A 25953-nucleotide genomic window follows, 5' to 3' on the forward strand; every position below is an offset into this window, starting at 1 on the left:
TTACACCCCTCACATTACGTTTTGAGGGTATTATAGGCATATCGCAATTATCGTCCGATCCTCACGAAATTTTGCATGGGGGTAGGGTTAGGCTCACAATTAAAGCCTATTGTTCTTAAGATGTAAATTTAGAGGTGCATATGGACTAAAAAAAATAATTTTTTTCTAATTTTGTAGTCGCTCTATAGGCCACAATTGAAAACTAATCGACACTGAATTTCGCATCAGAAGAGAGTTAGGTTTTCGACTAATAACGACTTAAGAAAATCTTGCTCGAACAAAAATTGAAAATTTGTGAGACCTAGGTCTATGACGCACTTTTGGCCGTATCAAATTATATACAGGGTGAAATAAAAAAAAAACTGCGACAAAGTCAAACGCCACAATTTTTAATTTTATTGAACGAAAGCAGAAAATGTCGGAAATAGCATCAAATTTTTGAATCTGTTTAGATTTGTTCGATTTGGTTTTTTTTGGCACGAATTATGGCCTTCAAACGGCCAATGAAACCGTCACACGCTGCTCGAATGTTGCTCTGCGGTATTGTGGCCCATTCTCGGCGAAGCTTGTGGTGATCGACACTTTGGTATTTTTTAGTGCCAATCTTGGTTTCCAAAATACTCCAGACACAATAGTCCAACGAATTTTTATCCGGAGATTCTGGTGGCCAATTTGCGCTGGAAATGAAGCGAGGAACCTCATTTTGTAACCAATCTTGGGTGGCGCGTGCTGAGTGCAATGGTGCTGAGTCCTGTTGGAATGTCCAAGGTCTGCGGCCAAAATGTTTGAGTGCCCAAGGCTTTAATACACACTCCAGAATATTATTCTGATGCCACGGTCGATTAATACGAGCGGAGAGCGACCATCAGCTGTTATAGTGGCCCACACCAACACCATGGCCGGCGCTTGAGTTCTGGTGGCCAACCGAAGGTGCACATTTTCCGCTGACCTCTTTGGCAAGTAATCACGATCAATTTGTTCGTTTACAAAATGCTGGACAACGAGTATTTTCTCATCGGATAAAACCAAATTCGGCAGTTCACCATTGTCGGTCAAGCGAAGCAACTCGTTAGCTCTTTTGAATCTATTTTCTTTCGGTTACGGTGTAAGTTCTTGCACTTTTTGCAATTTCAATGGCTTTAACTCGAGCTCATTTTTCAATATTTGCCGAATGGAATTTTGCGATATGTTAAGCTCACTTGCCTAAAGTCGCTTCTTTACTTTTCGAACCATTTCTGCTGATGTTGCTGTTTTCTTCCGACCACTTCCTTGACGTCGGGCTAGGCTACCAGTATCACGGTAAGGAGCGATGGTACGAGACACAAAAGATTTATTCACATTTAAATGCTGGAGTGTTCTAATGATAGCCACTTGTGGTTTTCCAGCCAAATATAAATAAATCACACTATCACGCACGAATAACTTTTTTTCTGGAAATGCTTTTTATACGCTTGTAAACAATATAATGAGCTGTCACTGGAATAATTTTAACAGCTGTCGGATGAGTGGCTTAGAAATGGCAGCAGTCTGAAGATGGTTGCAGTTTTTTTTTTCAACTCACCCTGTATACATACGAGCCCACTTATATTGACATAAGATACACGCCGGAAAAAGAGTATATTTGTGTTTTCTTTAAAAAGTCTTTCCTAAAGCTCTTAAAAAATCACACTTTACCACATCTACAATGTTTGGTTATAAGGCAATTTGAACTTTTCCTAAAAAACTCTTAGATTTTTGAAAAGTAATTCTCATTGACATTTTTTAAATTTGGAATTTTTCTTTAAAAAGATGATTTCCTATTTGATTGCATTTACAAATTTTTATTAAAAATAAATAATGATTTTTTTAAATTAATTAATTTAAAGGTAATCCTGATTTTTTGTCAGAAGGCTAAAAAATTGTTTATCTTAAAAAAATCTTCATTTTTTGTCAAATGGTACCTTAAATATTTGTCAGAAAATTATTAGGTTTTTCTCAAGAGGGCCTTAAAATATTTCTCTTAAAAAATACATGATTTTTTATCAGAAAGACTTTACATTTTGACCAGACGATCTCCGAAATTATTTAAATTAAATGAAAACCCCAATAATTTTGCAAAGAATGCAATAGAATTTTTTTAAAACTCCACTATTTTTGTTTAGATTTTTTATTTATAGATTTTTTTTGTCGACTAAAAAGCCGTAAGCTTTATACCTTTAAATTCACGATTTTTTTTACTCATTTTTAATAATCAAAAAAAAAAAAACCTAAAAACCTTTTTTTGTGGATATATCAATGATTTTTGTTCACAAGGTTCCCAAAATTATTTTTTCTGTTAACAAATTAAAATCCTTCGACTATATCCTTTTTAGAATTCACGATTTTTTGGCTAGAAGGAAATTATAATTGTCAAAAAACTCCCTAAATCATTTTTTTATTAATATAAAAATTTTCCTCTTAAATGAAAAAAATCCGTCCCTTTTCGTCCTTGTAAAAAATGTCCATTGCAGCAAATTCAAATAATATCAATCTCTGTTCAAAATTTCAATCCTTAATCTTTACTAGTGCGAGTATATCGTGATTTTAATAGATGGTCAAGCAGACAGTGGGTTGATCAACCTTTTTGCCGATCATGAATATACTTTATGGGTAATAATTATGCAACAAAGGCGTTCTTAGATAAAAAAAAAAATTAAAAATTCAAGGTCCCTACGGACAGCCTTTCTTATCCTTGACCAACATGGTGAGATTAACATTGAAAGTTTTACATTTGATAACTTTTTTGTGAGAATTTCAATTACAATTAGCCTTGGCAATGATTTCCAACATAAAATTCACTATAACAAGCTACTTATTATATTCCCTTTCTTCGGCAAACAAGCTTCCTACAGACTACGTCTAAACTACAGCCTCCATAAAAAATCTCAAATCTTAAACATGAAATTTATTGACTTAAATCTCTAACTTCCGGCTCGTTTGACACAAAGAATAACGAGCCTGAACATAAACCGGATGAATATGTGAAGAGTAATAAGAGAGAGAGAGAGAGAGAGAATATGATTTTTTTTGCCTCTTTTTATAGTCAAATATTAGTTCACTTAATAAATGAGTGCATGTACGTGTGTGTGTGTGTAAGCCTAAAATAAGTGGTCTCAAAGCCCCCAATCCCCCCTTCCATTTTACATTGACTCGAAATATATATATCATGCATGTTTATAGGTTCCATAAAACTGCCATAACAATTTCCTAATAAAATGAAAGTATATCGTTCTTAACGAAAATAAAATAAAACCTAACCCTCTATCACAAATGGTTAATTCACTTAAAGTCTGAGGCGGTGTGGAGTGTCTCGTGTCTTGGGGTAAGGTAGTTGCGTGGATTTATTTTTTTCGTCGTCTGAAAATATATGTACGAGTATACATGTATGTATGTGTATATCTTTCCTTACCATAGCTCTCGACGCAAATTCATTTTAATAAAACACTTAAGGACGTAAATCATAAATCTGCAAATTACCATGCACAAGTATGAGTTTATCGAGGGGCGTTGGTGAAGTTTCTTATACATATATATGTTTGGGAGTGGAGAAATACTAATTGTAGCGATAGAATGGTAACAACCTTAACGCGTAAACCCAACTTCATTTAAAAGTTCGAATATACGGAAAAGTTCCGCCATTGCCGCTTACATTTTTGTATGTTTAAAAATTTTCTCAATGTCGACATAAAATAAGCTGTGGGAGCTCGGAGCCGAACTAAACTTGGAATCAGAAGACATTTGAAGAAAATTCAACCTTATCTTCTAAAAATTAATTTCATTTTAATTTTTCCAATATTCAACTTTTTTTAGAACAATTTTCACTGGCCAAAATTTTTTTTACCTTGAAACGGAAATTTTTTAGAGTGGCGGTTGTGACAGACGAAAACTTATATAGGTAATTATACACGTTTATATTTTCCTTGTCGCTGTTATACCATGACAGTTATATGCCGTTGAATTCATGTTCAAAGCAAGACACGTGTAAGCTGTACATTAATAAAATATGGCATTTCTTAAATACTACTCTCCTACCTGATGATGAGAAATGAGAATATTGCCAAAAAAAGAGTATTTGTCCAGAAATGTTAGTTTTTTATGAAAGAATGAAAAACATTTATCATCGGGAGCACGCAACGCTCGCGCCTTTAAATATACCCATCAACTAAAAAATATTTAGCTAATTTCGGTTTTCGAGAAAAATAGAGTAGTGCCAATCTGATTCGATTGAATAGTTCATTAAATAGTTCCTTGGAATCCTGTCGTTTGTATGAAACCCCGGCGTATGAGTGATATGAAATATATGAAATCCTCATACGTTAAGGTGTACTGAACAATGAATTCGTAGTGGGATTCTCTAGCTCATTTTATGAGTTATTGACAAAAATTGGTAATGAAACGCCAAAAGTCGGGAGGGACCGACTATACAGGGTGAGATAAAAAAACTGCAACAAAGTCAAACACCATATTTTTTTTTAATTTTTATTGATGAAAGCAAAAAATGTCCAAAATAGCATTAAATTTTAGAATAAATTTAGATTTGTGCGAATTGTTCAACTTTGGCACTAATTATGGCCCTAAAACGGCCAATGAAACCGTCACACACTGCCCGAATATTACTCTGCGGTATTTTGGCTCATTTCCGGCGAAGCGCTTGCTTGAGGTGATCGACACTTTTGTCTTTTTTAGTGCCAACGGAATGGTATCCGGAGTTTTAGGTGGACATTGAGCGCTGGAAATGAAGCGAGGAACCTCAATTTGAGTGGCGCGTGCTGAGTGCGATGGTGCTGAGTCCTGTTGGAATGTCCAAGGTCTGCGGCCACGACGTTTGTGTGTCCAAGGCTTTAATGCACCCTCCAGAATATTTTCGCGATAATATTCGGTATTTAGCGGAGAGCGACCATCGGCTGTTATGGCGGCCCACATCATCACCAAGGTCCCCGGGGCCAAAAATGTTTGCGTGCCCAAGGCTTTAATGCACCCTCCAGAATATTTTCGCGATAATATTCGGCATTTTTTCTGATGCCACGGTCGATTAATACGAGCGGAGAGCGATCATCGGCTGTTATGGCTGCCCACACCATCAGTGTGGCAGGCACTTGAGTTCTGGTGGCCAACCGAAGGTTTGGCAAGTAAACACGATCATTTTGTTTGTTTACAAACTGCTGGACAACGAATGTTTTCTCATCGGAGAAAACCAAATTCGGCAGTTCATCAATTTCGGTCATCCGAAGTAACTCTTTAGTTCTTTTGAGTGTTTTTTTCCTTCTGTTGCGACGTAAGTTCTTGCACTTTTTGGAATTTCAATGGCCTTACCCTGAGGTCATTTTCCAATATTTGCTGAATGGAATATTCCGATAGGTTCAGCTCACGAGCCATCTTTTCGGCCACTGCGACGCGGGTTTCGATTAAGTCGCTTCTTTCATTAGATTTATTCACATTTAAATGCTGGAGTGCTCTAACGATAGCCGCCTGCGTATTTCCAGCCAAATATAAAGAAATCACAATATCACGCTTGAAAAATTCTCACCAAAATGCTTTTGTACGCATGCAAACAATATAATGAGCTGTCACTGGAATAATTTTACCAGCTATCGGACGAGTGGCTTAGAAATGACAGCAGACTGAATTTGGTGGCAGTTTTTTCAACTCACAATGTATAGCCCTCATATAGCCATACATCGTGATTTCTAGAGTTTTGAAGATTTCCGGCACAATTTCCTATTTTGGGGTACTTCCTGATTTTCGGTTTTTATACCCTACAACACTATGTGTTGGGGGTATTATAAGTTTGATTGGCCCAAAAATTATGTAACACCTCGAAATATTGGTTTCCCATATAGGAAAGTATATATGGATCTTCCTAGCTCGCCGGGCTGAGTCGATCTAGCTATGTATGTCCGTCCGTCCGTCCGTCCGTCTGTCCGTCTGTCCATGTTAATTTGTAATCACTCTATAGGTCGCAATTATGGCCCGATCTTCACGAAATTTAGAATGGAGGTGGGTCTGGGGTCAGAATAGAACCCTATTTCTTTTGGAGATGATCGCCAAATGTTTGGGGGTTGAAATGGACCAAATACTGAAAAAATGTCAGATTTTGCAGTAGCTATACAGGTCGCAATTATAGACCAATCGACGCGGAATTTCGCATGTAGCTAGAGTTTAGGGCGGGGAATAGGCCTACCAATTTGGGTGGTCATCGGATAATATTTAGCGGGTAAAATAGACCATATCTTTTGTGTTGAAAAAATTCAAAATTTTTCATTAAACCGCGAATATTTTAAATCCCGGCGAAATCACAAAGCCATGACAAGGTTACTTCTTATCTTTACATTGATGTTAACATCCAACAAATCAGATATATAGCAAACTATGTGCGATATATATGTCTATGTCAAAGAAGATATGCTTGAAAGATCTCATATATGTCGAGAACGGCTGAACTGATTTCGACAGTTCTCATTAATTCAGAATGGCCTCTTGGCAGGAAAGAAAAAACGTCTAAAAAATCGCATAAAAATATCTCTCTAAAGATGAAAATATTGATTTTCTAAAATTTTCTCATATTTTTTCAATTTTGTCATATTTTTGTCATATTTTCATTTTGAATTAAACATTTGGTAATATTTCTATAGCTAACAAAACTAAGTAGTTGAAATATCAGGATATCATATACAGATCGCATTTATGGCCCGATCCTTACGAAATTTTGCATGGAGAGGGTCAGAATAGAAGCCTACTCTTTTTGGAGATGATCGCCATATATTTAGGGGTTGAAATGGACCAAAAAAAACTGCAAAATTGCCAGCAGGTCGTAATTATTGCCCGATCCTCACGCACAGTTGAATGGGGGTTACGGGCATTGCAAAAAGCCAAGAAGTTTTGGATGGCCATCGAATAATATTCAATGTGTGAAATGCCAACTTTTGTAGACAAAATACGAAAAGCTCCATTCCAGTGACTTTTTGGAGAATTCACAAATACAGGAAAGACGCACTTCTGACTATTTCGTTAACGCTGATTTAGTTGAAGAATATAGTCAAATGGCTGTATCTGTAAATTAGTTAAAGGTGCTATTATTCGAAAATTAGAGAGCGAAACCTGATGGTTTTCTTTTATTATCTGTCACAATATCTTGTGGAATTCTTTCGAGTATGTCGCCTATATAAACTGTATCGTTTATTATAGTGTTGTAGGCTATTCAACGGTCGGCCCCGCTCGACTGTAGCCTTTGCATTTTTTTTTTTTTTAGTTTTACAGACACAATTTATAATCGAATCAACATTTGCATAATATTTGGGTTCTCATTAGGAAGAATTTCTCCTTGTTGGTTTACATTTTTTAGCCTCAATAGTAACATGAGGTGTTTTAGGTGTTTTTAGCGTCGTCATCGAATTTCCCCATTTAAGTGGCTGTAATTTTATGATTCGAAGTTTGAATAAGTAGAAGAAGGAAAAATTGCCCTATATAACGGTAACACCCAAATATTGGTTGTTTTGAAGGACCTTACAAAATTTTTCGACTGAATGGACTTAAATTATGCACTTCTGCAGGTTTTACCTAAGGTCAAATTTAAAATTTGAGGGATTTTAGGACGATTTAAATTGGGCTTTAATGGAGGGTAAAATCTTCAGACATTTTAAACTTTTTAACTGTATCGATTTTCAATTTTCACTCAGCACACCTCATTTACTACTCCCCTACTCCTACTCCCCGACACTGATCAGCAATGCATTCCCCAATACCACAACAACACCCCACGCATTCGACTTGAATGTCAATACTTGAATGCGAGCACAAAAAAAATTACACGTAACCATGTTTACTGCAACGGTAACAGCGGCAACCGTCGAAGTGGGAAAGGCAAGAGCCCGGTGTAAAAAATAAAATTGATTTTCAAATGAACCGTAAATAAACGGTAACATATGCGTTAACAACAAAAGGCCAACAGTGAGAGAATTTCACGGAGGAGAAAAAAAACGCTTCGCCCATATCAATAGCACAAACAACAACACCAACACCTACATACGTTCTCAACATGAAACATATATGGACGCATTTGTAGGTATGAAGAGTAGCAGAAAACGAAAGAAAAAAACGAGCGAACATATGTAACTCGCAAGTATAGAAAAATTCGCAAGTAAACATAAAACGTAACGTAACGAAATGAAATGAAAGCCAGACAACTGACATGGAAGTGTGGAATCGTAAAATCTGCTAAAGAAAAATCCAATTTCATGGTAAGCATACATGGAACACCACCACCAGCCACCAATAGCAGACCGAGCAGCTGAAACGCGTATTACAAATGTAAGGACAACCGCAAAACCCTGTAGGAGAACGTTGCTAGATAACCACAAACATACGAACTCAGTCACACACCCAAGCGAACAAACAAACTTTCATTTATGCAAATACCGGGAAACCCCATAAACCAAAACGAAAAATGGAAGTAGAAGAAGAAGGACTCGAGAAATCCTTATCCCATCACTGCAAGAGGAAAAAAGGTAATAGCAAAAATATCTAGTCTTACTAACTAGATATTGGCCGGAGCAAAGAAAAATGAAATAAGTGTTGGCTGGTTTGTTTGCCTTTGCTTGTCTTCGTGGTTTTACAAGTGTTGGCCGTTGTTGGTTTTCATGGCATATTTTTTTCTTTTTTTCGCCCATGGTTCGCCTGTCCGTCCTGGTATGCGTTAACACATTTATAAGTGTTAAATGTGGGAAAGATTTCAAAAAACTTGACTGACATATTGTTTTCGGTTTTCAGTGGTCTAATGCGTTAATTTTGGAAATTACGTTTTCTTGAGTGATATCGAGATGAACCACAGAAATGAGGGATATATTTTATTGGAGGTGATGAAAATTCATTTCTTTAAATAAGTCCTGGGTCGTATAATTACAAAAATAACTTAAACTAATGAAGGTAAGTTGAAAACTGGGAAATTTGGTTTGATTTCAATTGCGTTACTTCAGCACAAGCCATGATCTATAAGCTTTGCAGATTTAAATTCAGAGCACAGATTTGCTCGTTTTCACTCAGGATCGAAAATTGATTGAGTGAAAGAGTGTTGCAAAAATTTTTGAACTATTGTTTGCCCTAAAGAGTGGACTCATATGATCCCATTTCACAATCGGTTTGGTCGCTATCGAACATTTATTTCATATTTTACGAGATTTCCTATTATTCAAATTTGTAACCCCTTGTGGGGAGTTAGGTGTCTCTCCTGAGCTAAAATTTGATCGTTTATGGAGAGGTACCAAAAGGAGTATACCATGTGGCCTGTGGCTGATTCAAATGTTAGGATAATAAAATTTTTTTGGAATTTGTATAACTTCTTTGCTTTTTATAAGGAAATGTATTTTGATTGAAATTTTGGCGATGATGATTAAGATGATTTAGCAGAAATATTAAGATGTACCAATTCTATATAGAATCGAATACTACCATCGAGAGTTGTCGTATGTATAGACAGACAGTTGAAGAAATTTCCTAAAATGAATTTCGTCCATGGAGACGTTGTTCTTAAAACAATTTTCGCTGTATCAAATTGTATATGAGGTTTTAATTATAAATAGAAACGTACGAAATTAATGTACTCAATGCAAAGTCTTTAAACACATAAATTTGGCTAATTGAAAATGTGGACTTATTATAGTTTTTTACGAATCCGGCACATTCATATAGGACCCCAAAATGTGGCCAACCTGTGACTGTAGTTATATCAAAACATGGAGAAATGTTTCCAATTTTTGGTTTCAAATTTCCTGACTTAATAAGAAGCCGAATTGACACTTCTGCTGAAAATTTCGCAAAATACATGGAATTGGAGGTACTTGAAATGTATACTAAATTCCACATATATTGGTTTATAATTGCGACCTGTAAAGAAACTGCAAAATCAGAAAATTGTTCTGTTTTCAACCCCCAAATATTTTGCGATCATCTGACCCTAACCTCATCTCTCCGCTTAATTTGGTGATGATCGGGCCATAAATTCCACCTGTAGAGTTATTAGAAAATAATATGGACAGACGGATACTCATAGCTAGATCGACTCAACTCGGCGAGATAGGAAGATCCATATATAACATCATATTTGCAGGAACAACATTTCGAAGTGTTACATAATTTTTAGCCCAATCAGACTTATAATAGCCCTACTAAAAACGTTTTTGAATGAGTGTTATGACTTTATATCAGAGGGATATAACATGGGAGCTATAGCTAATATCTGGACCGATTTGCACCAAATTTGAAGTACTTGCTTCTGGCCTGAATTCGATTTGAAATCAGACGAATATATATATTGAAGCTATATTTAAATCTACCAAAATTGCCAGACATACTTTTGACCTGAACGTGGTCGTATGTCCTAAAATTAATTTGATTCGGACAGATATTACGCATTTTGAAATCGGACGAGACTGTATATGGGAGCTATATGTAATTCTTATCCGATTATCGCCAATCTCATAGGGTACGTCCTCGGGAAAAACAAATGAATTGTGGACAAGCTCATATCAATCAGACAATAAATGCGAACTAATTACCCTGTTCCCAGTGAGGTATCGGGTATAAAAACTGATTCCAGATTAATAAAGCTTTATGAAATTGGGTCCTACATCTGCCTTCAATTTGGACATTTGCTTAAAATTTCAGTTTGCAAGAGCCAAGTAGGGGTGTGGGAAAACGCAATTTTTCGATTTGATAGTAATCGGGTTGTAGATCAAACCCCAGAAGAGTTTTGGGTTCTCAGGCCAAGCTTCCTTAGGGCCTTTGTACAACAGCCTTTATCAAATATTTTGAACTATATTCCGCAATATTTAATAAAAGGCTTTGATATTTTTAGAAAGTTTCAAATTTTCTTAAATATCATTGGTTTAAAAATTGGGTCGGTTCCCTTTTTTGTATGGCTCTTACATAGGTGTAAGCCCCGATTTGAAACATTTGTATGCCAAGTTATATTTCACATTTAATTTCACAAAATGTTGAGATGGTTAAAACTAATTATGTAGGGAACATTGTTGCAAAACATATCATTTTCTTTATTGCCCTGATCTTAAAATACTCCATAATTTTAGTTATTTTGAGTCCCTCAGTCATGTCTCTTGGCCTTAACTGGATTTCTTTGGGCGTACACTACTTCGCAGTAAATTTTATTGTAGTTCCTTGCTTAAGAGTAGCCCCCATATAAGCTGATCCAGATTTCAATCCAGTTCTTGCCCATATTTACCGATCAGTTTGGATTAAAAATTGTGTTTTGGTTTCCGACTAAATATATTTAATAAAAATATTATAAATTTATTTCAAAAATTCTACAAAGTAACAAGCTATGAACAATTTTTTTAGATTTCGGAAAAGAGGACAACAACGATATAGATCTATACATAGCTTTTGCTGAAAGTACCAATAAAGAGGCTTCATAAATAGAAAATGTGAATGTGAATGTGAAAATGGGGTGAATCCCATGTATTTAGAAGATACCGGGAGATAACGGGCTTTACCAAAAATTAGGCACCAATAAGAACTTTAGTAAAATCACAAGCGATTTCGCTAATATCTTCACTTGACAAAAATTAAATAATTTGCCCCTACCATACAGGGTATAAAAGTTTGAACCTAACAGGGAATGAGGCAGTTCTGAATTAGTCTACTTGACATTTAAATATCTTAAAAACCTCACTGCATATCTCTAATGACTATTGTATTGTATAAATATCAAATATCTATCATTACACCCTAAAACTAATTTCAATATTTTTTCTGGGGACTAGAAAACCTTCTCAAAACTGCCACCAATTTATGCAACCTCAAATTCGGTACCCCCAAAAAGAAATTAAAAGACACCCAATAAAGTTTCCGACAACTTTAAAACTATTATACCTGAAATGTTTTCACTTCCATGTGAAGTGTTTACAGTTACCGGCTTTCAATTCAACTCTTTCTTTCCTTCCAACTGTTTTTATTTTCTCCCATTACTTTCTTCAGCTTGGCATTTCTTTGTACATCTTGATTTATGGTCCATGAAATTTATGGTAACTTTAATCTAAGTATTTCGTTTCTTGTTGTCTTAAGAATTTAGGGGTTTCTTCTCTTTTTTGCTGCTGTTATTCCTCAAAACACATTGCCACCGCTCGCCAGTTAGGCACTCGGAAACGATGAAAATATTGCACTTAAGGTATTTTTGGTGGCTGGCAGTGCAACGGCTGCAACGCCAAAGCAAAAGAAAATATGCCAACGAAACGTGCACAAATGCAAAAAGATGGAGAAGGAACAGAGACAAAAGTCAAGGCAAAAGGTAGAAATTCCCATTGCATTGTTGGTTTTTTTTCATTCGCGACAGACAGAAGAATACCGCTGTGCATTCACGAAAAAAAGCGCCTCATGAATAACGAAAACAAGCTTTCACGGAAGTGAAGAATTTAAGAGTGAAAAAACAACGTTCCAGCATCAACATTATGTTGGGAAATATGTGCGAGAGTTAGACGAAATAGCAGAGCATTGCGGGACGGAAAATGGCGAAAGGAAGTGCAGGGAAATTCCCTTGATTTTATGCCGATTCTTGAGGTGTCCTTAAGATGTTGGGCTACTTAAGGTGACGTAGAAATAAGAAAACTTAAAAACAACTATCAATTCCAGGGTCAATTAAAATAAAAAGTAGGAGTTCAAAGTAGGGTAGAGGTCTTCTATGTACAGAAGACCTCGTAAGGGTCTTCCATAAATAGAAGACCTGGAAAGGGTCTTCAATGTATAGAAAACCTCGTAAGAGTCTTCTATATATACAAGACCTCGTAAGGGTTTCCTAGGTTCTACTAGACCTCGTAAGGGTCTTCTATGTATAGAAGACCTAGTTAGGGTCTTCTATCTATGGAAGACCTTGTAAGGGTCTTCTATGCAAAAAGTACTCGTAAGGGTCTTCTAGCTATAAAAGACCTCGTCGGGTTTCCCATCTATAGAAGACCTCGTCGGGTCTTCCATCTTTAGAAGACCTTGTAGGGTCTTCTAATTATAGAAGACCTCGTTAGGGTCTTCTATCTATAGAAGACCTTGTTAGGGTCTTTTGTTTATAGAAGACCTCGTTAGGGTCTTCTATCTATAAAAGACATCTTAAGGGACTTTCATATATAGAAGACTTCGTATGGGTGTTCCATATATAGAGGACCTCGTGAGGGTCTTCCATTGATAGAAGACCTCGAAAGTGTGTTCTATGTATAGAAGACCTCGTAAGGGTCTTCTATGTATAGAAGACCTCGTTAGGCCCTTCTATGTATAGAAGACCTCGTTAGGGCCTTCTATGTATAGAAGACCTCGTTAGGGCCTTCTATGTATAGAAGACCTCGTTAGGGCCTTCTATGTATAGAAGACCTCGTTAGGGCCTTCTATGTATAGAAGACCTCGTTAGGGCCTTCTATCTATAGAAGACCTCGTTAGGGCCTTCTATCTATAGAAGAACTCGTTAGGGTCTTCTATGCATAGGAGACCTCGAAGGGTCTCCTCGTAGGGTTTTCTATAGTATGTATAGAAGACCTCGTAAGGGTCATCTATTAAGGTTATTCTATGTATAGAAGGCCTCGTAAGATTCTTCTGCGTAAAGAAGACGACGTAAGGATCTTCTATGCATGGAAGACCTCGTAGGGGTCTTCTATGTATAGAAGACCTCGTAGGGGTCTTCTATGTATAGAAGACCTCGTAGGGGTCTTTTATGTATAGAGGACCTTGTAGGGGTCTTCTACGTGTGGAAGGCCTCGTAGGGGTCTTGTATGTATAGAAGGCCTCGTAGGGGTCTTGTATGTATAGAAGGCCTCGTAGGGGTCTTCTATGTATAGAAGACCTCGTAGAGGTGTTCTATTCATAGAAGGCCTCTGCGTAAAGAAGACGACGTAAGGATCTTCTATGCATGAAAGACCTCGTAGGGGTTTTGTATCTATAGATGACCTCGTAGGGGTCTTCTATGTATAGAAGACCTCGTAGGGGTCTTCTATGTTTAGAAGACCTCGTAGGGGTTTTGTATCTATAGATGACCTCGTAGGGGTCTTCTATGTATAGAAGACCTCGTAGGGGTCTTCTACGTATGGAAGGCCTCGTAGGGGTCTTGTATGTATAGAAGGCCTCGTAGGGGTCTTCTATGTATAGAATGCCTCGTAGGGGTCTTCTATCTATAGAGGACCTCATAGGGGTTTTCTATCTATGGAAGACCTCGTAGGGGTCTTCTATCTATGGAAGACCTCGTAGGGGTCTTCTATCTATCTTCACAGAAGGCCTCGTAAGGCTCTTCCATGTCCCAATGACCTCTTAAATAATAATTTTTAATAAAAGTGTTCTTAATATTGAAGCCTTCCAACAAGTATCTTGGCAGCTAAAACTAAATTTTACTTGAGATAACTTTATAAAAGTTCAATTACCCATTTAAGTCTCGCTTTTGGTTGCAATAAATTTCCCAACAACATACCAGGAAAAAGAAAATGTAATGAAAGTGTTTGCCATAAATTTTAGTCTGTCGAGCAGGATATTTATGGCTTAACGATGTGGTAGAATTTTTGGCAAAATTTGAAATCTTTCGAAACCGCACCAACAACACCTGCAACACCTTGTTACCTTGTATGTCAGCCTCTCCCCCCAAAATTATTAACAAAACTTATATTTAATACCTTTTGAGTCACATTGTTTGTTTGCTGTTTAAAAAAGTAGCTAAGCTGTAGTAAACATTTCAAAAATTGTGATAAATGATAATTGCATTTTTCCGGTAAGTCGTCGTCCTTCCGTTGTCGTTGTCACAATTTATTCGTTCATTAGTTGTACTTGTTGTACTCTGTCGCTCTCTCACTCACTCTTAAATGTCATTCAGCTTAAAGTCATTGTCATGTGAATTTGACATTCAAAAGTGCAATTCCGTTTTCACTTGTTTGCCCAAAAGCACTCTGATTATGTTACGAATATTTGTTGCATCTGAAGAATGCTCTTAAGAGTATGACTTACGTGTCTTTGTCATATTTTGAGATAAATACAAAGCAGCAGAAAATGCAGGGAGAAGGGGTGCATACATTTTGTGCAAGATGTACGCTTGTAGATGGAAAAATATTTCAATGTTAAAGTTCATGTAATTTATAGAATGACAGAATGTCATAAACATACAGGTATAACGTAACTTGGCACTGTATTTGGAAGACGATTTTTAGTTGGTGTTTTATGTACCTTGGGGCGTATGAGTTATGTTTATTCAATTGAAATTGTCAATTATTGATGCTCATACGCCACAATGGGTCACTTGCACTCTAAAGCGTTTGTATTAAGAAACGGTCCTAAAAAGATCGATGAGAGGTAGTTTAAGAAGTGCTATTGTCACCAATATTTATTCAGTTTCCTGACAAATTTAAATGATGACATAACCACGATCTCTTTGATATCAGGAGCGTTTGATCTTACTGCATTAATGACCGCAATTTACTTCTGTTTCTTACATTAACGTCTAAAACAGGAATATATTAAAATTGTCTTCGAATCTTGAATAAATTGTATATGTATATTCTTTATGGGGTCTATGACGAATATTTAGGGATGTTACAAATGGAATGACAAAACAAGTAAAAAGTATCGGTCGGTTTTGCCGACAGATGTATACCCTCAGCCAATGTTCGATTATTTTAAAATATTTTGAATCCTATGAATTTTCATGGGTTTGAAAATAATGGGGCAATATTTCGTATCAGACCAAAATAAATATGATATAAATATTATTACAAATATATAAGAAAATCGAACATTTATATCCAATTTATGAGAAATCATAAATTCCATATTCATCTCAGGATTCTGGATGAGAGACATGTATTTAGGTATAGCAAGTTGCAAAGAATCGCTGAGTTGTTTCGCAATTTATGACAAATAAAAGTATTGAACATTTCGTCCCTTTGTGGGTGAGGTACCAGAAGGAGTTCGCAGATATACAGCAACTTCACAACAGATCTTGTGTTAGCAAAAATGTTTGTATGTGTGTAATTTGAAGAGAGTTAGATGCTTATTTCGCTTTCTTTGAGCGTTTTGTTTTTCAAAATTTTGAACCCTATGTGAGGCAGGTAGCAAAAGAAATGGTCCGATCTCTACCATCTTTATAACAGATCTTGCGTTGATGGAAATATTGAGATGTACCATTCCATGGAATGAGATCGGATGTTGATTTCGCTTTTTATGAACTTCATGGATTTTGAGCGTTTGTGGGCGGGTACCGGATGTAGTGGACCGATATATTCCGTCTTACTGCCAGATTTTGGATTTATAAAAATAGTAGGATGTGTGAAATTTGAAGACAAACGGAATCTTACATCATACTTTTTACGAGTTATAATTATTTTAAATTTTGACCCTTTGTGGGAGAGGCACTTGATGGAGTGGACCAATATTATCGATTTTGGCACGAGACCTAGATCTGACGCAAATATTAGGATTTGCAAAATTAGAGCAATATTAGATTATTGTTTCCCTAATATTGGGATGTGTGAAATTTGAAGACAATCAGGCTCTTACATTGTTTCCCTAATATTGGGATGTGTGAAATTTGAAGACAATCAGGCTCTTATATCACATTTTATAAGAATTATAATTATTCGAAATGTTGGCCCTTTGTGGGGGAGGTACCAGAAGGAGTGGGCCGATATTGTTCATTTTTACACCTGACCTAGCACTAACACAAATATAATATTTGCAAGGTTGGAGCAAAATCGGATTATCGTTTCTCTTTCTGTGCAAAAAAATATATTTTTTGAAAATTTCGCCCATTTGTGGGGGAGGTACCAGAAGGAGTGGGCCAATATTGCCCATCTTAACACCAGACCTTGGGTTAATAATAATATTGTCATGTGTGTAATTTGAAGATAACCGGATGCATATTTCAGATTTTATGATCATTTTTGTTATCCAAAACTTTGTCTCTTTGTCGGGGAGGTGTCCGATAATGTCCATTTTCGCACTTGACGCAGCACTGATGGAAATATTAGGATTTGCAAAGTTGAAGCAAAATCGGATAATCCTTTCTTTTTCTGTGCAATAAAATATTTTCATTGAAAATATTGACATTTTGTGAGGGAGGTGCCAGAAGGAGTGGGCCGATATTGCCCATCTTAACAGCAGACCATGGGTTAATATAAATATTGGGATATGTGAAATTTGAAGACAATCAGGCTCTTACATCACATTTTATGAAAATTATAATTATTCAAAATTTTGGCCCTTAGTGGGGGAGGTACCAGAAGGATGGAAATATTAGGATTTGCAAAGTTGGAGCAAAATCGGATTATCCTTTCTCTTTCTGTGCAATAAAATATTTTCTTTGAAAATGTTGACATTTTGTGAGAGAGGTACCAGAAGGAGTGGACCGATATTGCCATCTCCAAACTCGATCTAAGTTTGACAGTGGTTACTTAATATATATATGACCAACTTATTCCACATTTATATACAGCTAAGTTTTTCTAATTTCTTTCAGATTGAAACAATTTTAGTTAAGCTCCCCCGAACATGTTTCATTAAATTTTGATGTTTAGTTACTGCAAACCTGAAAATATAATCATAGGGTCGGCTCCACACAACCAACTCATACAAATTGACGAACCTTAGAAACATTTTGTTCAGATGACAATGACATCCCTAACACTGTGCAACTGTGACTTACAACCAATATTGTACTTTAATTGTATATGTTTTCCACAAACACACACGCACTCCTTAATAATGTTAAGAAAGTGGAACAATCTCTGAGATACACACACGTACTGATAGACATCTGCCACAATTGCACTACTTCCATATGTAGATAAGTGCATGCAAATGTAATAACAAATTGTTGCATCTTTTAAATAAATAAGTGTAAGTGTGTGTATTTATACCACATTTATATGTTGCAGCAGTAAATAATTGTCAACCAAAAGATTCTCTCTCTCTCTCTTTTGTCATTTTGAAATGCCTCCACAGAATAGCTAAGTGATCTATTGTGGGTTTTTAAAATTAGCCCGAGATAAATGTGTCTCAACAGCTATTTGGATAATTATGAGAGTCTATCAAGATTAGTGACTTCTTTTGTAACATATTCCAGACTTCTTCTGACCAGCCATGTCATCTGTCTATGTCATTGCCAACTGAAGTGTCTGTGGCTGCCTGAGGCTTGTCAAAAATATTCAAAATTAAATGTTGCATGCAAATTAGTTTTAATTTTGTGAAAGACTGAAGTCCCTCATTTGTTCTACACTCATTACAATGTATGATGTTTGAATGCATGGATGGTTGAATGATTTGTGGTTTGAGTCCAAAGATTTTGTTGCATGTCGAAAAACAATTGCCGAACTTTGAGTAGATTTCAAATTACTTGAGGCCTAAAATCTAATTACTTTTTCAAGATTTTTGTTTAAATTTAATTATTACAGAATATTAACATTGCATTGGAGGTAAGATGTGTGTGAGTTCGGAGTAGGATGAGCACAATGAAATTAGTTTAATCACACATTGAAATGACTTTTAAATTTATTCGTCTTTTTGGGAATTCTTGAAGTTATGTATGTCATCACATAATATAATTGTAAATTTAATCTAATTAAGCCATAATGGACAATACTTAGATTTTATGAGGAATGGTATTTCTAGTAGTGACACAAAATAATTTTGTAATAAATAATAAAATAATGTGTTTAAGGCAAGGGGATTTCAAACTTCGTATTACATAGGATAGGATGTTTGATGTACACGAATGTCCAGACTGAGGGATCTTGATGTCCAACAATATCCAATATTAACAGTGTTTATGCGAGGTAACCAAGTGGACTTTTTTTGTTTTTCTTTGAATTGTTAAATTTTAAAGATTTGTGGAGGATATGAATTATTTGGAGAACGGGCCTTTTTCGAACTTGTATACATTATTATGTACAAAAGTTTCACAAAATAGAATTAATTCATTAGAAGTTAAAATATAAGTAGATAAAATTAAAATTTGAAAAATGATCATGAAAATGTTAAAACACATTTCATCTGGGAAAGGCGAACAGCTAATTTATTATAAACTTCTCAACCCAAAAGAGTTATTTTTCCGAGTTGTGGCATTCTAAGATAATAGCTAAAGTGAAAGTGAAATTCTGTGTAGAAAATATTTTTGACATTTTCTACCTTTAACGAAGTTTTTTCTTACTTTTATGCATCAACTGGAAAAAACGACAAAGAAACATTTATAAAAAACAGCTATGTTTGGACGGGCCGAGCTTTTAATACCCTCCACTAACTGGGAAGAACGAGACAAATTTCAAAAAAAATTTGTCGTCAAATGCCGTTGAAAACCTTTATATGGGGGCTATAGGACTTAAGCTGTTGTACCCATTAAGCATTTTTATACCCTCAGCCATATGGCTACAGGTGGTATATACAATTTGATAAGGTCAAAACGTGCCTAGTCGTAATAACGGTTTTAGACCCTAGGTCTCTTTGGACCATATCCGTTTCAGGACATTTGGAGTCGATCTAGCGATGTCCGTCCGTCTGTCCTTCTGGCTGGTGCGCAAAATAACTCTCGAAGGGAGTATCCGATTTGGCCCAAACTTGGTACATCGGAATATTTTTGTCAAACTTAGATCGAGTTCGGATGTGGGCAATATCGGTCAACTCCTTCTGGTACCTCCCCCACAAAAGATCGAAATTTTTGAAAAAAATTATTTTCTGCACAGAAAGAGATATAATAATACGATTTTGCTTTAACTTTGCAAATCTAATATTTGCCTCAGATCAGCTGCGAAAATGGACAATATAGGTATACTCCATCAAGTACCTCCCCCACAAAAGGTCAGAATTTTGAATAATTGCAACTCTTATAAAATGTAAAAGTTTTTAAATTTCACACATCCCAATAATTGTATTAACTCAAGGTCTGGTGTTAAGATGGAATACATCGGTCGACTCATTCTGGTACCTTCCCCACAAAAGTCGACATTTACAAAAAACATATTTTCTGTACAGAAATAGAAGCAATAATACGAACTTGCTTTAACTTTGCAAATTCTAATATTTGCCTCAGTTTTCGGTCACGTACAAAATGGATAATATCGGTCCACTCCATCAAATGCTTCCCCCACAAAGGGTCAAATTTGTAAGAATCCAATTGTCTTAAACACACATCCCAATATTTTTAAAAACTCAAAATCTGGTGTTACGATGGGATATATCCGTCTACTACTTCTGGTACCTCCCCCACAAAGGAACAAAGTTTTTAGTGTCCATGAAGTTCATAAAACGCGAAATTTACATTCGATTCAATTTCAATCTGTCACATCTGAATATTTCCGTCCAGACAAGTTTTTTTTTTAAATATGGTAAAGATCGGACCATTTTTTCTGGTACCTCCCCCACAAAGGTCAACATTTTGAATATCTATGAAGGTTATAAAACGCGAAATATGCATCAGGTCCTCTTTTTATTTCACACGACCCCTTATTTTTTCTAACACAAGATATGATGTGAAAATGGGACTGGGGGAATGGGGGAATGGGTCCATTATTTCAGGTACCTCACAAAGGGACAAAATTGTGAATATCCATGATGCTCATAAAACCTGAAATTAACATTCAATTTCGTTCAGACTTCGTACATCTCAATATTTCTATTAACACAATAATTCGATATAAAGTCTGTTTTTGTATGTATTTTTGTATTGACTCTATTTGATACCTCACGCACATTTGAACTTTTCTAAAAACTATCACATATCTCATATAAAGTGAAGGAAGTCACCAATATAATCCAACTCATATGTATTTAGGTCCGATACGAAATAGACAATATTTCTTTCGGAACCTAGTCGATAGAGGGTTCACAATTTGAATAATGACTTCTGTTATGTCAAATTATATTTAAATAATAGAACATCTGTCAAAAAAAAAAACCCGACTGATACTTTTTAAATTGTTTCATTCTTATAAGGAATGTTTATGCTTTCTGAGGTCTCCAATGAGGTGTTGCAAACGGAATGACAAATTAGTGAATTTGACTTGCCACGAGCCCGATTAGAAATAATTTTTAATCATATTTTGAAAGTAGGTCCCAAAAGACCTCTTTCGATAATTCACTTGAGGGTATACATTTTCGTCTAAAATAATTTTCATATTCTTGGCTCAAGTATTCACTATGTACCTAGCATGTAATAATTCCAAGGAATCTAAATCTAAAAATTTGAAAAAGGAATGTTCAAAAGGTGGAATTCGATCCCTCTATTTAAGTTACTTTGCGATATAACATTCAAAACGCCGATACACGTGTATTATTTTTGCAAATTTACTTTCATAATCGGTTAGGTTTTTCCTCTATTTATACCCTACACCACATAGTGGCAAGTCCGTCTGTCCATGTATTTTTGTGAACAAAATGCAGGTCGCATTTATTATCCGATTGAGAAGAAATTTTCCAAACAATATTTGTTTTTTCACAAGGACTACCTCTGCTGAAATTGGTGAGAATTGGTTCAAATTTAGAATTTAGAATTAATCGATTTCAGATTATTTGTGCACCAACAGACCAATATCAGTCCAAAAGACCTGAATTTTAGCACATCGGACTGAACTAAAGGGTGATTTTTTTGAGGTTAGGATTTTCATGCATTAGTATTTGACAGATCACGTGGGATTTCAGACATGGTGTCAAAGAGAAAGATGCTCAGTATGCTTTGACATTTCATCATGAATAGACTTACTAACGAGCAACGCTTGCAAATCATTGAATTTTATTACCAAAATCAGTGTTCGGTTCGAAATGTGTTTCGCGCTTTACGTCCGATACATAATCGACCAAGTGAGCAAACAATTAATGCGATTGTGACCAAGTTTCGCACTCAGTTTACTTTATTGGACATTAAACCAACCACACGAATGCGTACAGTGCGTACAGAAGAGAATATTGCGTTTGTTTCTGAGAGTGTTGCTGAAGACCGTGAAATGTCAATTCGTCGCCGTTCGCAGCAATTGGGTTTGTGTTACTCGACCACATGGAAGATTTTACGCAAAGATCTTGGTGTAAAACCGTATAAAATACAGCTCGTGCAAGAACTGAAGCCGAACGATCTGCCACAACGTCGAATTTTCAGTGAATGGGCCCTAGAAAAGTTGGCAGAAAATCCGCTTTTTTATCGACAAATTTTGTTCAGCAATGAGTCTCATTTCTGGTTGAATGGCTACGTAAATAAGCAAAATTGCCGCATTTGGAGTGAAGAGCAACCAGAAGCCGTTCAAGAACTGCCCATGCATCCCGAAAAATGCACTGTTTGGTGTGGTTTGTACGCTGGTGGAATCATTGGACCGTATTTTTTCAAAGATGCTGTTGGACGCAACGTTACTGTGAATGGCGATCGCTATCGTTCGATGCTAACAAACTTTTTGTTGCCAAAAATGGAAGAACTGAACTTGGTTGACATGTGGTTTCAACAAGATGGCGCTACATGCCACACAGCTCGCGATTCTATGGCCATTTTGAGGGAAAACTTCGGAGAACAATTCATCTCAAGAAATGGACCGGTAAGTTGGCCACCAAGATCATGCGATTTGACGCCTTTAGACTATTTTTTGTGGGGCTACGTCAAGTCTAAAGTCTACAGAAATAAGCCAGCAACTATTCCAGCTTTGGAAGACAACATTTCCGAAGAAATTCGGGCTATTCCAGCCGAAATGCTCGAAAAAGTTGCCCAAAATTGGACTTTCCGAATGGACCACCTAAGACGCAGCCGCCGTCAACATTTAAATGAAATTATCTTCAAAAAGTAAATGTCATGGACCAATCTAACGTTTCAAATAAAGAACCGATGAGATTTTGCAAATTTTATGCGTTTTTTTTTTTTTTTTTAAGTTATCAAGCTCTTAACAAATCACTCTTTAGAAGCAAGCACATAAAATTCGGTGAAAATCGGTTCAGATATACCCATAGCTCCCATATACATGTTTCATCTAATTTGAAGTTTAAGTCTCTCATATTCGCAATATGCACTCCACAGGAATAATATTTGGTACCAGATATCAGATACAACCCAGAAATAAGAGCCTAAAATACAAGGACTTCATTGATCATCGCTTCGAGCAATTACATAATTACTCTATTAAATTTCATAAATATTATTATTATTATTATTATTGTTATTATTATTATTGTTATTGTTATTACTATTATTATTATTATTATTATTATTATTATTATTATATTATTATTATTATTATTATTATTATTATTATTATTATTATATTATTATTATTATTATTATATTATTATTATTATTATTATTATTATTATTATTATTATTATTATTATTATTATTATTATTATTATTATTATTATTATTATTATTATTATTATTATTATTATTATATTATATTATTATTATTATTATTATTATTATTATTATTATTATTATTATTATATTATTATTATTATTATTATTATTATTATTATTATATTATTATTATTATTATTATTATTATTATATTATTATTATATTATTATTATTATTATTATTATTATTATTATTATTATTATTGTTATTATTATTATTATTATTATTATTATTATTATTATTATTATTATTATTATTATTATTATTATTATTATTATTATTATTATATTATTATTATTATTATTATTATTATTATTATTATTATTATTATTATTATTATTATTATTATTATTATATATTATTATTATTATAGTATTATTATTATTATTATATTATTATATTATTATTATTATATTATTATTATTATTATTATTATATTATTATTAGTATTATATTTATTATTATATTATTATTATTATTACTATTATATATTAGTATTTTTATACCATCCACCATAGTATGGAGGGTATACTAAGTTTGTCATTCCGTTTGTAACACCTCGGAATATAAATTTTAGACCCCACAAAGTATATATATATATATATTCTTGGTCAGCATTAAATTCTACGTCGATTTAGCGATGTCTGTCCGTCTGTCCGGCTATTCGTCCGTCCATCTGTGGAAATCATTGTATCTTTCGAACAAAATGAAGTAGGTTGATAAAATTTAACTCTAATGTATATGTTGTCTGCAGGACTTTTGGTATTGGAAATAGGCCATATAGGTCCACGTTTTGGTATAGTCCCCACATAACGGTACCTCCCCATATTCGCTATTTTGATGATTTTAGCGACAGTATTCACCGGAATTGTTTTCAATTTGGTATTTGAAGTTTGTAATGAATACTACAACATATGACAGAAGATTGTCTGTGCAGGTCCACGTCTTCTTATGGCACCCATGTTACGGTACCTCCCCATATTCGGTATTTTGATGATTTTAGCGACGTTATTCACCGGAATTGTTTCAAATTTGGTATTTGTAGTTGGTAATGGATACTACAGCCTATGACAGAAAATTGTCTGTGCCGGCCGACGTCTTCGCATAGCTCCCATATAGCGGTACCTCCCGATATTCGGTATTTTGATTATTTAGCGGCATTATTTACCGGAATTGTTTCAAATTTGGTATTTGTAGTTCGTAATGGATACTATAGTCTATGATAGGAATTTGTCTGTGCAGGTACACGTTTTTGTATAGCTCTCATATAATAGTATCTCCCTACATTCGGTATTTTGATTATGCAGGTCCACCTCGTCGGCTACAATCGTTATTTTTAAGAAAAATTGCCGAATTCGTTCCAAATGGTGGAGATTATTCAAAGTTCCCGGCCCGGCCGAACTTACATTTTTTGTTGTTGTTATTATTAATTGTTGTTGTTGTTATTATTAATTTTATTACTGTTACCTCTTTATTTCTTGCTGCTCTCCCTTTAAATGTAGTAACTTTGTCCATCTTAAATCTTCCCTACCCTAAAAATTTAATGTTTTAAAGAAATTCCCCCAAAAAGAACTCCAACTAAACGATGAACTAATAACTGACTTTTTATAACTTCCAACTAAATTCTCACGAATAGCACTTTTGTGCAACAAAATCAAAAGTATTTCCATTGAATATTCATAAGTGAAATTCTTTGCACTGGTTGTGGATGGATGGATGGATTGAATGTGTTCCCCAACTTTAACAATTCAAAAGTTTGAACAGAAAGTGAATTTACTCAGTCCATACAAAAACACACACACACACATGTTCGAACTCGTTCGTACACTTAAACTCCTTGGCATGACACAGTGCTACACACTCTCGGTACTTACCACATGTTTTCGTTAGCAATATCAGAATGTAATTCCAGAAAATGTGTATCAAATCCATATTTCATCAGCAGCAATGATGCAAATATTCGGATGACAATGATGTTGAATTCCGGGCGATGCTATGGGTGAATGGAAATTTTGTTGCTGTCGAATTGCTGAGATGACACTTTAAGGTGTCTTTAACTTCCATGCATTCAGTTTGCAGTTGTTGTTGATGTTGAGTCTTGTCCTTTGTTTTCTCTTTTCATGCGTTTAGTTATTTATGAATTTAATTATTTATCATTACTCTATTGGCAAGATTAAATCATTTGTTATTCTTCCATTCAAAACGTCTGCCCTGCAAAGACAAAGAGAATACGAAAGAATGGAGAGAATATGAATAAAATGTTTTTGTTTAGTCTTGCTTTGTTTGAGTATTAATAATACTATGAATGTGTATAAATATAAATTATTGCAATTGCATTTCCAATTAAAAGTAGTTTCATATTCATTGAAAAAAAAAATAAATACAGAAGACAGATGTTTGTGTATATTTGTATATAGTTTAATTGGTTAAAAATTAAGGGGAATTTTAAAGGTCCAGGATAAAATTAAATTGTAATGCTATTTTAATTGACCATTAGATTTATATTTCCGGATATACTAATAAACGGATCATTATGCCCAATTTTCAAAACAGAAATTGGCACGTGAGCTGAAAATTTCGCAATATTCCATTCGGCAAAT

At 34.9% G+C, this 25953-nt stretch overlaps 1 protein-coding gene across 1 annotated transcript in view; it reads right to left on the bottom strand.

Moving 5' to 3' along the window:
- LOC101894596 (carbonic anhydrase-related protein 10) overlaps window positions 1–25526 on the bottom strand; it is a 200768-nt gene extending 175242 nt beyond the window's left edge. The window contains exon 1 of the mRNA XM_059120893.1: window positions 25228–25526. Coding sequence (XP_058976876.1) covers window positions 25228–25285 — 58 coding nt within the window. The 5' untranslated portion in view covers window positions 25286–25526. The remainder of the gene's footprint in view (window positions 1–25227) is intronic.
- Window positions 25527–25953: the final 427 nt, after the last annotated feature.

The sequence above is a fragment of the Musca domestica genome, unplaced genomic scaffold (assembly GCF_030504385.1).
Source record: "Musca domestica strain aabys unplaced genomic scaffold, Musca_domestica.polishedcontigs.V.1.1 18, whole genome shotgun sequence".
Classification (NCBI taxonomy): Eukaryota; Metazoa; Arthropoda; class Insecta; order Diptera; family Muscidae; genus Musca; species Musca domestica.